This window comes from Rissa tridactyla, chromosome 1 (assembly GCF_028500815.1).
Source record: "Rissa tridactyla isolate bRisTri1 chromosome 1, bRisTri1.patW.cur.20221130, whole genome shotgun sequence".
Lineage (NCBI taxonomy): Eukaryota > Metazoa > Chordata > Aves > Charadriiformes > Laridae > Rissa > Rissa tridactyla.
The window spans coordinates 136,509,559-136,523,146 of record NC_071466.1 but is presented as its reverse complement, the minus strand read 5'-3'; the positions used below and the strand labels follow the sequence as shown (position 1 = coordinate 136,523,146).

At 41.7% G+C, this 13,588-nt stretch overlaps 1 protein-coding gene across 3 annotated transcripts in view; it reads left to right on the top strand.

Moving 5' to 3' along the window:
* The window catches only part of KIAA0930 (KIAA0930 ortholog), an 88,132-nt gene extending 74,859 nt beyond the window's left edge, over window positions 1-13,273 (top strand). For 2 of the 3 annotated variants that reach the window (XM_054189184.1, XM_054189183.1), the window contains exons 8-10: window positions 1,959-2,121; window positions 4,929-5,084; window positions 8,298-13,273. In XM_054189184.1, the coding sequence (XP_054045159.1) occupies window positions 1,959-2,121; window positions 4,929-5,084; window positions 8,298-8,338 (360 nt within the window). In that variant the 3' untranslated portion in view covers window positions 8,339-13,273. The remainder of the gene's footprint in view (window positions 1-1,958; window positions 2,122-4,928; window positions 5,085-8,297) is intronic. The other variant, XR_008464556.1, reaches the window with a different exon arrangement.
* The last annotated feature ends 315 nt before the right edge of the window (window positions 13,274-13,588 follow it).

The following is a 13,588-nucleotide window of genomic DNA, read 5'->3' as shown; positions in this document are numbered from 1 at the left end:
TTCTGCCTGTTTTCTATGAAAATTAATAGATTCCATTTCTGTACAAGATGGGATTTACCTAGAAACATGGAATTCATGTATTATGTAGGTTGCTTGCTAAACCTCACAGGAAACGGTACTGGTAGGAGATTTTGCCACTTATTAATGCTGCCAATAGGAAGCCTATATAATATTAAAGCAAAGATTACGGATCTAGATGCAGTACCATAATTACGCGTATACTTAATTTTAAGGCACGTGCAGTAAAATATCAATAGAATTAGTCCATAGATGCTGATCTGGCCCTTATTCAAGTCCTGAGCTTTGTTTTCAATTAAGGCGTTTTACCCAGTTAATGGGGATTAGGCAACATGTCTTCAAAATACCTGCACAGATGCGTCCTGACCTGGGCTGGAAAGTTCCTGGTGGATTCTAGTCTGGTTTCCTGTGTAACATAGCTAACCCGTGTAGTTTAAAGGTCTGCAGGACTGCTTCTAAAGTTCTCTATGCGAGCTGTGTGATTTTTTTTTTTTTTTTTTTTTTTGGGTTTCTGTGTTCCTAAAAGGCAAAATGAGCTGCCAGCACAGAGCTCGTTAACTGGATGTGCTTGCTCTCTACCACAGAGATACAGCCTGGAGAAATCAGGCCCGGAGGGACTTCCTGATCTTTTGGCTCCAAGACTTCCAGTGTCAACTGGAAAATGTCAAAATGCATGTGATAATGTATTATCTTTGCTTTTTGCTAATGGTTTTAATGGTGATTTGTCTGTTTCTGGTTTTCCCTCCAGGTGTGATATGAAACGGCATCAGAATTAAAAATAGAGACAAGCACAAATTAGAGATTAAGTGCACTAAAGAGAGGATTAGTTAGGTGGTAGAATACTTCTGAATTTTCAATTATTTTTTTTACATTAATGATAGAGGGACAGCTTAGAGTGTTTCAGCAGTGCAACACCAACCCAGCTTGTCTGTCATCCTCACTCACATGTCACCTCCCTCCTTGTTTATAGGGACAGATGTGAGCAATATCAGAGCTCATCTCAGGAAGAGTTATGGGATTATTAAATTAACTTTGTGAAGAAGGAAGGATGAGATAGAAGTTGTTCACCTCCATAAGCAAAGTAGTCATCCCTTTTTTTTTTTTTTAAATTAAACTATTACTAGCAAAAACAGTACATAAGCACTGTATTTCAATTCTTTCTGAAATAGATACGGTTGACTATAATTGTGGTTTACGCAAGAGGAGCTACTGCTCTGAAGGGCAGTTGTCTCTCCAGTTTCATCCGTAACTTGTGTTTAACCATAGGCAATTATACCCTTCTGTTGACTAACCAAATCATGAGGTGTCTCTCAACTTGTTTTTCCCCATCCTATATTGAAATATGATATAAATATAATTTTACATTGACTTCACTTTTGCGTCAGCGTCTTGGGTTAATTAATTACCTTGTGACCCTGCTTCATAGAGACACCGTGACCTTTTACAGTAATTCCATGTGGCATTCTTCTAAGCAGGGAAACTACTACCTTGTGTTTGCCAAAGAAAAGAAGATGCACAATTTTAGTATGTCCAGTACAATACATTTTTAGTCTACTAAGTCTTCTGAATTTCACGATGCAAAAATAAGATTGTCATTCCTTGTGCCTAAATTATTAATCTTTATTTTGTTCCTTTATGACTATAATTCCTTGTTAAGTGATCCTCTGAGGGGAGAGGTTTTTCATATTCACATAACAGTTGAGAGTGACGATATATCAAAATATTTGCATCTTGGTGAGCATCTTGAAGCTGAGATGAGTGTTCAGTTGGTATTTTCTGGCCACTCTGATAAAACTTACAACAAGACTCCAGTCGTGATTCTGATTTTTTACACATGTGACTGCCTCATGGCACGTATTTAAGACCAATTATTTCTTACAAGAAGCATAGAACTTTTTAAACAACATTTTTTTCTAGTATTTCTTCTGTTTCCCTTTTAGGTCACTTCTTTCAGCACACCACCAACCCCAGAACGCAACAATCGCCCATCCTTTTTCTCTCCATCCCTCAAGAGAAAAGTGCCCCGAAATCGAATCGCTGAGATGAAAAAATCCCACTCAGCAAATGACAGTGAGGAGTTCTTCAGAGACGAAGATGGCGGAGGTGAGAGAAGTAACATCAGCTAGACAGACTTGTCTGGAGAGGGCACAGAGCTATGGAAAGGGATCCCAATGCTGGATTTCCCAAAAGGTTTGCAGTGTAATAAAACCTAGCTCCACAGAAAGTCCAATGCCAGTGTTACTCTGAAATTGTGGTTATTCACAGGCTTGGCATCTCTTTGAAGGCTGGAGACCAACAATTCCTACATGTGTTTAAAACTTATCTCCCCCTTTTATATAGGTGCATTTGAGAGAAGCTTGAGAATAAACAGGCAAGATCCTCCCCCTTTCCCAGGTACCACGCTTTCAGGTGTCACTCTCCCAGATATCACAATGTAGTTGGGGAGTGCATACTCTCATGGACAGGTCCTTTGAATTCCCCGATTTGATCAAGAGTTGGTGAAAAGGCATTTACTTCAACTGGCTTTGGATCAGTTATGAACTCTGTAAAAAGGACACCTGATGAATTAATTTCTTTTTATATATATATATATATATATATAATGGTTTAACACATTGTGGAACTCTTCCTATGAAGTCTAGTTACTCAATATGAAACAATCAACAAGATACAAAACTGAATCTGATTCAGAATATAGCGTATAAATCCAATCATATTGTAGTTCTGTTAGGCAGGAAACTCACAAATATCGAAGTCCAGACTGCTTTTCATATGTTTAAAAACAATTCAGTAGAAAAGCCAGAAAATCTACCTACCTGTTGGCACGCTAACAGATAAACACAAAGGTATCTTCCAGTTCACAGATTCTGTTCGTAGTAGCAAAGGTGTTACCTATCAGTAATGGACCTATCAGTACTGGGCCAGCTTAGCTAATAAGGAATTCCACATTAAAAAACAGGCTGAAGTGATAACTTTTAATTCAAAATCTGTGCAACTTAAACTGGTTGTAACTAAATTAGGGTACCATCAATAGAAACACTTCCTAATCTCTTTTTCCTTAATTTGCCTAGTCAAAACAGCTGTTATTTCAAATTAGATGTGTGTTAGCATGTTTAACTAGGCAAAGGCTAGGGCTTTGGTCAATTACTACGTAATGTGGGAGCTTTCCTAGATGGAGTCCTGCTTTTGATACCTTTCTCCTGGAAGTTGCACAGGATGGAATGGAGTTCAAAGCATTTATCCAGTGGCCTTCATAGGTGGTGGCAGTATCTGTTCAGTATTGTTTTGCAGCGTCTGATCCTGGCGTACATAATCATAACGATGAGCGTTCTTCTTATTTTCATTTTCTTTTTCTTCTAATATATTAATGGAAGTGAACAAATTTTAGGTTTTCCAAACACTTTATAGCATACACATAAAATACTGAATAGTGTCGTTTCGCTTAATTAGAAATGTTTTGACCTTATTGTTTCCAAGGATAAACAGAGGAGTATTTTAACAGGTTATGCTAGGAAGCTTAATTTATTTGGAGATGAGATTTCTACAAGGAAGAGTAACTAAATGAGATTCTTTACGGATTTCAGAAACGTGAGTGTCCTACCAGTTTTTGCTTGGGTGGTGAAATTATCTTGTTTTGGAGGGAAAAAGCTGACTTCAAAAAGCCCATCACTGCGTGAACTGTAGAAGTGGAGATATTTGGGTGCATCTTGGCTTTGTGGGTGGAGGAAAACTTGGCTGTCTAAAGATCAGCAGCGTCTGTGGTTTGGCCAGTGCTGCCACAGACCTGCCCCCAGGGCAGACAGACCTCCTGTGGATAGGATCAGCCTGTGAGGGCCCACTTCACTTACTTTTGCTGTGTGCAAGCAATGCACAACAGGAGAATTGCATTTATTCCAGCTACCAGAGTCAGGTCCTTCTGACCTGATCACCACAGTGCCCTTGGCATAGTGGCAATGTGTGAGGGGAGGGAATAAACTGCTTGGTTATACATATTTATAGGGAAGGAGGGAAAACAAGTAGGTTTTTTTCCTCCCACCTTGTTATGCATCTTGCTAGAGTAGCTGCCACTATGTATTTCTCCTGTGCTAAGACCTCTTTGTGTGGATCAGGACCCACTTTTAAACAAATGAATCCCAGAGCTTGAATTGCTCCAGACCAGAATCGTCGTGTTCATTTCAACGTCTGCTTTTAGCACTGTGGGACAGGGCTGAGTTTTACAGGCAACTGGAAGGAAAGTTTAGAAACACTCAAAGTATGTGGCATGTGGGCTCCTGGCTGTGGGAGAGACCTGCAGGTATAAAAACCGCCTCTAGCCTACAGTGGATTTGGCATCCCTTTGTTTTAGAAGTTATTTGTGGACCTTTAAACTTATTGTGGGAAGAATGGCACTGCTGAAGGGTCCCAGGTTTGGCTTGGGGGATGCAAGAAATCTGCAGTGAACCGCCTTATTAACACTGACTCTCTCCCCGTCTTGTAGATGTCAGTTGTCTTCGTAAGATATGATTTTAGTGCTTTTACACTTGCGAATTTCTGCATGAGTAACTACTTAATTGTGGGGATATTCTATTATATTAAATATGAGAGAAGGCTGGGCGAGGATTCTGCTTGTGCAGTTTGGTAGCGAAGGCTTCATTCCTTCTCCTGGCTGGTCTGTTAGTGAATAATGGTTTACTACTGCTGCCAGCTGCTGATAGAATTCATTAGCTTCAGTGCAAATGGTGAATTCTGCACTGGGCAAGATCTGAGTGAGTTAAAATAAAAATAGTAACAATAGTGACCTACGTGTGATTTCTCTCTAGGCCATAAATAGTAGGCTCTTTTTTTTTTTTTCTTTCAGAAGCTTTCATTGGACTTTCCAATAAAATGCAGAAAGTATAATCACTTAAGGTTGCTGTCTTCTACCTTTACAGATCTGCACAATGCGACAAATCTGCGGTCGCGGTCCTTGTCTGGAACAGGACGGTCTCTGGTGGGCTCGTGGCTGAAGCTGAACAGAACAGATGAAAACTTTCTACTCTATGCACACTTAACTTACATCACTTTGCCATTGCATCGAATTTTAACAGGTGAGTTTTAAGATATATTATGCATGAGCAGAGAGTCCTCTGCTTCCCCAACAGCCTTCTGTGTTTTGTGGGATTTTGCTATTAAGACAGAGGAACAAATATTTCTGTGTAAGGGAACATCACTTTGTAGACCTCATTTGCTGACTGTAGCAGCAAATCAGCGTGAACAAGTGGAATGGTGTCAGCCTGTTCTCTGGCTTTGAGACAGTTCTTGGTGATGTTTCGAACAAGTTGGAATTGTTCTAACAAACTTCCAGAGGAATGCTAGTTGCTTTAATACCGGAATTCAAACTTCATTCTTCTCATGAGTGCAAGGGAATTCATTGTGAGCGCATCCACTGAGAGCAATAGTTGGAGCAGAGACCTGTGATTGTGAGAGTTACACAAAGGCAGCTCTGGAATTTGGAGCGACCTCCTTTGCCAATTTTGACTCTTAGATTTAGTTTCCATATAAATTGCTTGGACTTATCGAAGTGCCCACACTGATGACGATAAATCTGTCAGGTATCCAATGTCTTTAAGTACACATAAATGATGTTTGTATGTCCTACCATGAGTCCCCAGTGTTGTTGGTCTAGCTGTGCCAGTTACTACGTTGATGACAGCCAACTCTGCGTTTGTTCAGCTGGGCCAAGATAGCACAGTAAGTTGGGTTTTACAATCTGCAGGCAGTACCGAAGTTTTGATTTTCATCTGGATAACCATTGTCTGCCTATAAATACAGGTGGGCTGGAGAAAACAACTGGTCTGTTTGAGCTGTGTCTATCAGCGAGCCTGCCAGCCTTTCGGGGATACAGCTTGCAGTCAGTATGAGGGTGCCCATGTGACTCGAGATAAGTCTGAAAGCTGAGAAAGCAGTGGTGGTGAAGGGCTCTCTCTTCTAAATGCAGTGGCAGTTTCTTTCATATAGATGTCATTAGCGTTACTATCCACTCTCTTTGTTCTTCCTAAGTGAAGCCCTGAAATGCCTTCTCATTGACCCTCGTGGGCAGAAAGAAAGTTTGATCCAGCTGCATAGCAGTGCGTTCGGCAAAACTATTGCTCAACTCCAAAATCTAGACCAGAATAATGTTACGATCCCAGGGCAATGTAAAGTCCTGTCTCTAACCCTGGAAGCTCCTCATAACCGTTGCTTCCGCAAAGAACTTAATCTTTTTCCTTCTGTTGAAGGAAATTCCTTCCTATGACTTCTGAAGAGGTTTGTCTGGATTGTGGGCTTTTGATCGGCACTTGCTTTCTTCTGTCTGGGTCTAAAAAGGGAACACACCTGAAAACAAAAACAATCTATTACATAGTGGTTATTTCCAGACTGTTCCTGAAAGGCAGCTAAAAGAAAAGGAGTTAGGAAATATGTTGTTAAACAGGTTAATCTGCTGCTAAAAGAGATGAGAAGATAGTATTGGTATTAATATCATTGATTATATTGTGCTAGTGTAATAGTAATAGCTGCAGTCTTGTCCTCACTTGCAGGCTGAGCTCTCGGAGCCTGTTGCAAAAGTAGACTGGCTCTGGCTCTAGAGAGAAGAAAATTGTAGCTGATAAGGCAGAAGTGTGGAAATCATACTTAGCACAGAGGTGTTTCTACATTTGTCCTTTCACTGTATGTAAGGATTGATTTCAATTTAGAAGAAATTACGGATTTCCAGTAAAAATTGATCCTCTGAAATTGAGTGGATTTTGAACAATGTTTCAGCAAGATATGTAGTTATTCTTTATGATAATTGTGTTGATTATCTTACAGCTAGTTAGCTGGAATTGTCAAGCTCACTTAGTCTCTCACCACAGGCATTTTGGAGTTCACGGAAGGCGTATTGTTCCTGCTGGCATTTAATACTTGCTTAAGTGGGTGGCATAAATGCCTCCGTGCTCTCAAATGTTTGCTTTGAGCTCAAACATCCTTTCTGAGACCGAATTTGTTTACCATACGGTTGCAGGAGTCAGTGTATATATCGAGATGCACAGAAATAGGACATGAAATGTCCTGGCTGTAAGGCAGAATTTTAATCTGCAGTTTTTCACTACCCGCATTTGCTTTAGCTTGGCACATGGGGCAGGGTCCGTTTCCAGTGCCTTTTTGTAATTAATGCGTTTGCGCCAGTGGCAGCTTTCCAGCAAGCAGGAGCGTTACACGTGGGACAGGGTGCAGTGGGAAAGATGCTCATCTCTCTTGGGTAATTTAGGAAGCCTGTACTAAGAAACTAAAGTCCCAGTAATAACAATCAAAGTACGTTTTAAAATGTCTGGAGTTTATACATATTGATAAGACTTCCTTTGCTCTGAGCCTTCTCTCCGTGCTAGATAATCCCAGTTCTCTCAGCCTCTCCTCCTATGTCAGGTGCTCCAATCCCTTAATCATCTTTGTGGCCCTTCACTGAGCTCGCTCCACTGTGTTTCAGTCTTCACAAGCGTGGCTGGAGCCCTCAGGAGCTGTGGATCAATTTTTACTCACGTCATCTTCTCTGTGCAGCTGTATGTGATCAGCCTTTTAATTAAGTGTGTGCTCCTTTTTCCCATGTTCTTTATTCTCTGTGTAGCCTTGAAAAGGACGTAGCAGCCCAGTTTCCAGATAATTTCTACGTACTGCCATGCCAGCATGCTGGTTTTACTGTCTGCCTTTGGAAAGATACCCATGATTATGACTGATATTTTTATGGGTTCAAATTCTGTCACATTTTGGACAAAATGGACAAAAGGAGTGATTTTTGTGGCAACTTTTTTGAGTGCAGAAATGTAGACTTTGGGTTATAGTATGGATGAGACAGTCGAATTATTTCTAGCCACATCTTCAGAGCTGAAAGTCTGTTTAAGGATCTTGGGGATGGTGTGTTTCTCCCTTCAAGAAAGGGAAAACCTTTGGCATCTCCTGTCATGGCACTTTTGCATGCTCCTCTGGAAGATTACACCACTCTGTGACTGACACATGTTGCTTCCTCCCACTATAAATGACACTTAGATTAGCCATCATCTCTACATGATGGGATATATTTGTGGCTCACCATCTCTCAACGAGGGTCCAGCTGGGCAGGAACCGAATTGGACTTTAATAGCCAAAGTGACATACTTGTCGTGTTTTAAATTCCTTAGCGGGCAGAGCAGGGGGGGCCGTGCTGCAGTCCGCAATTGCATCTCCGGTTCTTTGTGCTTTCTGGTACTGTGGCTACTTTCAGGAGCCTCCTAAGTTTGCCGTATCTCTTGTTTCTCTCCCTTGCCCAGATATCCTGGAAGTGCGGCAGAAACCAATTCTGATGACATAGCAGAGAGCGGGCACTGCCTTGGAGCCTTGTTGCCAAGTGCCTCACCACAGCGGTTTTTCTGTGCTAACACTACCATCTAGTGTCAGGAACATAAACCTCCGCAGGAAAAAGGGAAGTCCAAGAATACCAGCCGATCAAAAGTGCCTCTTTCTTCCTTCCTCTGCTGTCATACACCGTATGCACACTTGCAGTACATCGCTTGAGTGTTTCTGACTGGAAGAGGACTTTCAGCGAGATAAAACGAGAAGGGGCTGTGTTTAAAACAAGTCGACGCTTTATGGACAGTTTGTTACTGTGTTTACTTTATAACTAAGAAACCAACAATATGTACAGAATGTGTTAAACTTTATATTCTTTGAGAGAAACAACCTGAGAATTTCATAATGATGTACTAATGAACGTCGTTCCCTAGACTCTGGCCCATACGCTCCCCTTGTCGGTTTGGCTTAGTGTGTGTGTGTGTGAGCGCGTGTGCGTGCGTGTGGGGACTGAAGGGATGAGAGAATAATTTCCTACTGAGGGAGGAAAAGGAAAAAGATGCTACAAAGGCACATCGCCACTTTGGTACGTGGAGCGGGTCAGGTCAGAGCTTAAAAGAGGCTGAAAGTGTTCCCATTTGTTCATGTGTCAGTTTTAGGACAGGTGAACTCTGCTGACAGATTTCTGTATCTACCAAAGAACAGCAACATTTTCATCCTCAAGAACTGGCTAAGACAATGAGCCAGTGAAAAGAAGGCTAAAATGTGCTGCTATAGTAAAGCCGAGGTTCATATCCAGTACTAATGCTGCTTATCTCTCTCTGTTAGCTGAGTCGACACAAGTTTGAGTCTAAAGTGGAAAAATAGGAGGCCGTAACTGGACTCCAAAGCCTAAAAACCTTACCAATAACCAACATCCTCCTGCATGCACTGGACTTAAGAGTATGTAGAGTCATCCTCGCGGTAGCGTTTGTAGCCGAGGAGGAGGTAAGACCTGATTAACGTCTGGGCAGCTTGCCTGGGTTCTTCATCTCCTGGTGGTGTTCTGCTGTACCGTTACCTGCTGAAGCGCAGAGAGTTTTCCTGAAAGACAAAAGACTGAAATGCAATTCTGCTCTGAAAAGTGACTAAAAATAGCGTAGTGGGAGGTCTGAAAATCGCGTCAGGAGCTCTCAGGAAAAAAAGCCTTATGTTTACAGGTAAAATGCAGCTTTCTTTAAATAGCAAAACTCTGCTGTCCTTGACGTTTGAAAGCTAAACGCTTGAATACCGAGACTATTGCAGTCTGGGCCACTGTTTTGATATGGGACCCAGTCAATACTTCAGTTTATTTATGACTGCATAACTGGCACAGCAGAGGGCGGGGTAGCGTGTCTCTTTGGGCATGTGAGACTCCAATATATGCACAAATAGAGAGCGAAGATGCCATTTTTGTCACTTTTCAGACTCTGAGCACCTAAACTTATGCCGTTGCCACAGTTACCAAATGGCGTGTGCTCTGAGCCTGGACCTTTGACTCCCTCATACCCAGCCTTTCCCCAAGTGCTTTGTTGTTACTCTTTCAATAGCATCTGATGACTTCAGCTCTCAAATCGGACTTTCTGCTTTTTTTTCCTCAGGCCAGGTTCCGCGGGAGTAGCTCCACTTCAGCATAAAGGTAGACTAACTTTATCATTCAGCCCAGCATGATGAATCCAGCATGGTAAGGAGGTCTTCTTTTTGAGTCGAGGTCTGGAAGCAGCCACCTTAGCATAGAGCGGTGGCATTTCTAACACCGGCAGCACGAGTGCATGACAGGGACAGTTGACGGCTTACTGGTTTTTAGTTTGCTTCAAATGTGTCGCAGCGGCGTTAGAAAAAAAAGTTCACTTTTTCATTACCAGCACCGCCACTTTTCGCATTGCAGCCTTCGAACTTTGCTGTGTGGGAGTGCGCGCTCGTGGCGTGCGTGTGTGAAGGTGTTCACGCGGTCCAACCTGGGGCATGTAACTTGTGTGCCTGGGCTTCCTTCCTGAGCCGGGGGGAGAGGTGGAATCCTAAATCAGCAGCTGAAGCGCCCTCTCAAGGAACTTGCTAGGCAGCTTACCTGAGGTCCCTAAGTAGTGTGCCTCATGGCAGTGGGTACGAATATTCTGCCCGTGTCAAGAATTAAACACCTCTTCAGCCAGAAGACCGGTCCTACTCTGAAGCCTCTCAGAATGCTCCTTATTCTGCACTTTCATACTGCTGAGCTGGGCAAATCGATGCTCTGTTTTCCTTTACGTACTCATTGGGGAGGGAAGGGAGAGAGGGTTAATATTTGTGTTACTAGTAACAATTGATAGCTTTCAGTCAAACAGCCAGAGGAATAACACACGTGAAAAGGAAAGGTATCCAGATTGGAACCCAAGTGGTAGGTGCCTGAATACTGCTCAGTCGACAGTAATTTGTGATGTTTTTTTCGTATCGTATATGACGTTTAGGTAGCTTAATTTCACGTGGTCTGAAAGACTGAGCAAATCTTGCTGTGTAAGATTTCAGAGCAAATGAAGAATGTTTCTAAACTGGTACATCAGTATAAAGGTAATGTTACAGAAAGTACGGTTCAGATTCCCCATCTATTATGCAGGAGGTATCACCTGCTTTGTTACCTGTACTTGGGTGCATTTGGATGTCTAGTTTTTGAAGGGCTGCAGTGTAAGTGTCCTGAAATAAGTCAATTGTTTTATTGTATCCTGCTAGTGGATATGCTATAGGTACGTCGAAGACTCATCTTTTTTTATTAGAAAAGGGCTACAGGTATGCCCAGATGCATAGAAAACATAGGTCAAAAAGTCTACTGAATGTCAATAGTGCTTTTTGGAAACAAGTAGATGTGCCATATTCTCAGTTATTCCTTTTCTAAACAACTGACTTAGGCTTCTTATGTATATAGCCCCTGGTTCCTGCTTTCTGTTATCAAGTGGGGAAAACAAATTTTGCATTTTGTTTTGCTTTTAAACAAACCCTTAAAATCATAATTTATTGTCCTTACATAGACAGATTGACAGGGAAGATGGTCAGAGTTTTGCTTGGGCCAAGATGGCACAGCTGGGCCCTTAACATGCTGTTGTGCTATACCAAAAAAGAAAAGGGAATGTTAATAGGAACCCCTCACCTTTTTAATTTGGAGGGGGTTTTAATTCTGTAGGTCCTAAGCAGTAAACTGTTTTGAGCCTCTGCTGGCCATTTAAATAATTGCTGAGGAATGAACTGGTGTGTCCTGCGTGCCATAAAGGTATGGCTGTCCACGTCTTAACTGTTGGCGCACGTGGTTTTCATTAGGTACGTTGATGCTTGAGAAAGCGGCACGGTTAAAAAATTTGGGAAGCTTTGCAGAACAGCTTTATTTATTTACGGAATCCCACCATACCTCATTACTCAGTTAACTTGTTCCATCCTTCTGCCCATTCACTGCCTCTGGAGATCAAGGCTTACCCCTTGAAGTGTCCATAGATGATGTATATTGATAGCTGTCAAATGCAAGGATGTAAACCGTTTCACCCTTAGCAGGTTTTTCACTGCTATCAATTTAACAGGTAAAAAGCTTTTCTTTTTTAAGAAAGCTCGTAAATCAATTATTTTGTATTAGCAGATTATTGCTCTGCCTTAGAAACCACTGCATATGGGAAATCACATTCTCTTATTGCCAGCCAGCACAGGGTGCGTTCCAAGTTTCCTTGTAAAAAATAAGCCATTCTTAGAAACGCCATAAATCTTTCAGCTGTTTTCGCTAATCCAGTGTGTGGGGGTTCATGTCCCATCTCTCTTTATTCTCCTGGTCTTCATTGTTTACAACGATTGAGCACGTTGGGCTCTGGATCGCTGTTACTCAGTTTTCCATTTTTGGGCACGGTGTGCTTTCCTGAAAAAAAGAATTGTTTGCACGGGTGACTTTCCACAGTAAAGCGGTTTTTCCCAAAGTATATTCTTACACCAAGTTTTAATTTAAACAGTGAAGTCTTTGGCTCTGCAGACAAACTTCTTCCAGCAGACCCTCATGTACAGAATCCTGTCTGGTCACCGAGGTTCTGTATGGATGTGAGGTCCATGTAAATAGTCTACACTTTTAGACTATTGACTTGCTTCTTGCCAATCATTAATTTTTCCCTTTCCGGCTGATTGCTTGTCCTATATTTTGTAGTCTAAAGCTTCCCCTTATTAAAGGTAGATATAAGATAAAATCTTCAGAAGTGCCTAAGACCTGTTGTTATCCAGTGGGGTTTAAGAACAAATTTTTATTTAGGAAACGAATAAAGTAGTCTTAAATTCTATATGTGTTGTGTGTAGCAGCGTCAAGAAATTACAAGTTAATAGTTCTCGGAAGAACTGGCCATCTCCTACAGACTCGCCCTTCGTGTTTGAAAGACTCTCGTGGTCTCCAAAGGTCGTGGCTGAAAGTTCTGGAAAATGGGTTTCTTGTGATCACAGCAGTCAGATATCTGCGAATGCCTTATCTTGTTTTGTGAGGTATGACTGAAAGTGTGTGGTGCTGGTGTGTAGAAATTCTGTGTCAAGAATAGGTACGGTAGAATCCAGTCAAAGGCATTGTGAAATAAGTAGCTTTTACACCAAACCTTAAACAAAAGAGTATTTTACACCGGAATGTAGCTGTTTGGATGCTTGGTCAAGATAATACAAAGCTTAAAGGTTATGATGTTGAACGTTCTCTGTGTAAATATATAAATATTCTCAGCCTAATTTTATCAGACTATCACATGTTGCATGGTTTGTTTTGGGGTTTTTTTTTGCCTCATTGATCATCAGTGTTGATTAAAAGATGATGGGTTGAAAATGATGTTGGGGCAGTAATTACTGAGCCCTTTGAACAAAGAGCAAGGAGAACCTTTGTGCACCAAAAATGGAGTTGACTTTGCGAATGGCAGCAGTGCAGAAAGTGTTGGACCCTGCAGCCAATAAACAGACCTCTTAAACGACCGCGAATTGTGTTAAGAGTGTTTTCTCTCTACGGTGCCTAGTGGTGTTTGAGTTTCAACGTATTTCTTGCTGGTGGCAAGCGTAAATGGTGGGGTAATGCTCTGCAGCACTCATGGTAAGCGTTGCCTCACAGACACTCGTGAGACAAAGTAGCCTCTTTACTCTTCTTTCTCATTCCACTTTGAAGGAAGCACAACTTCTGACTCTGCTTGCTGAGTCTTTCAATGATGAACCGCTGACAGCTTGCAACTTGGTGTTGCATAAGAGGAAGAAGGTAAAAGCCAATGTGCTACTAGCATTAAACAACAACAACAAA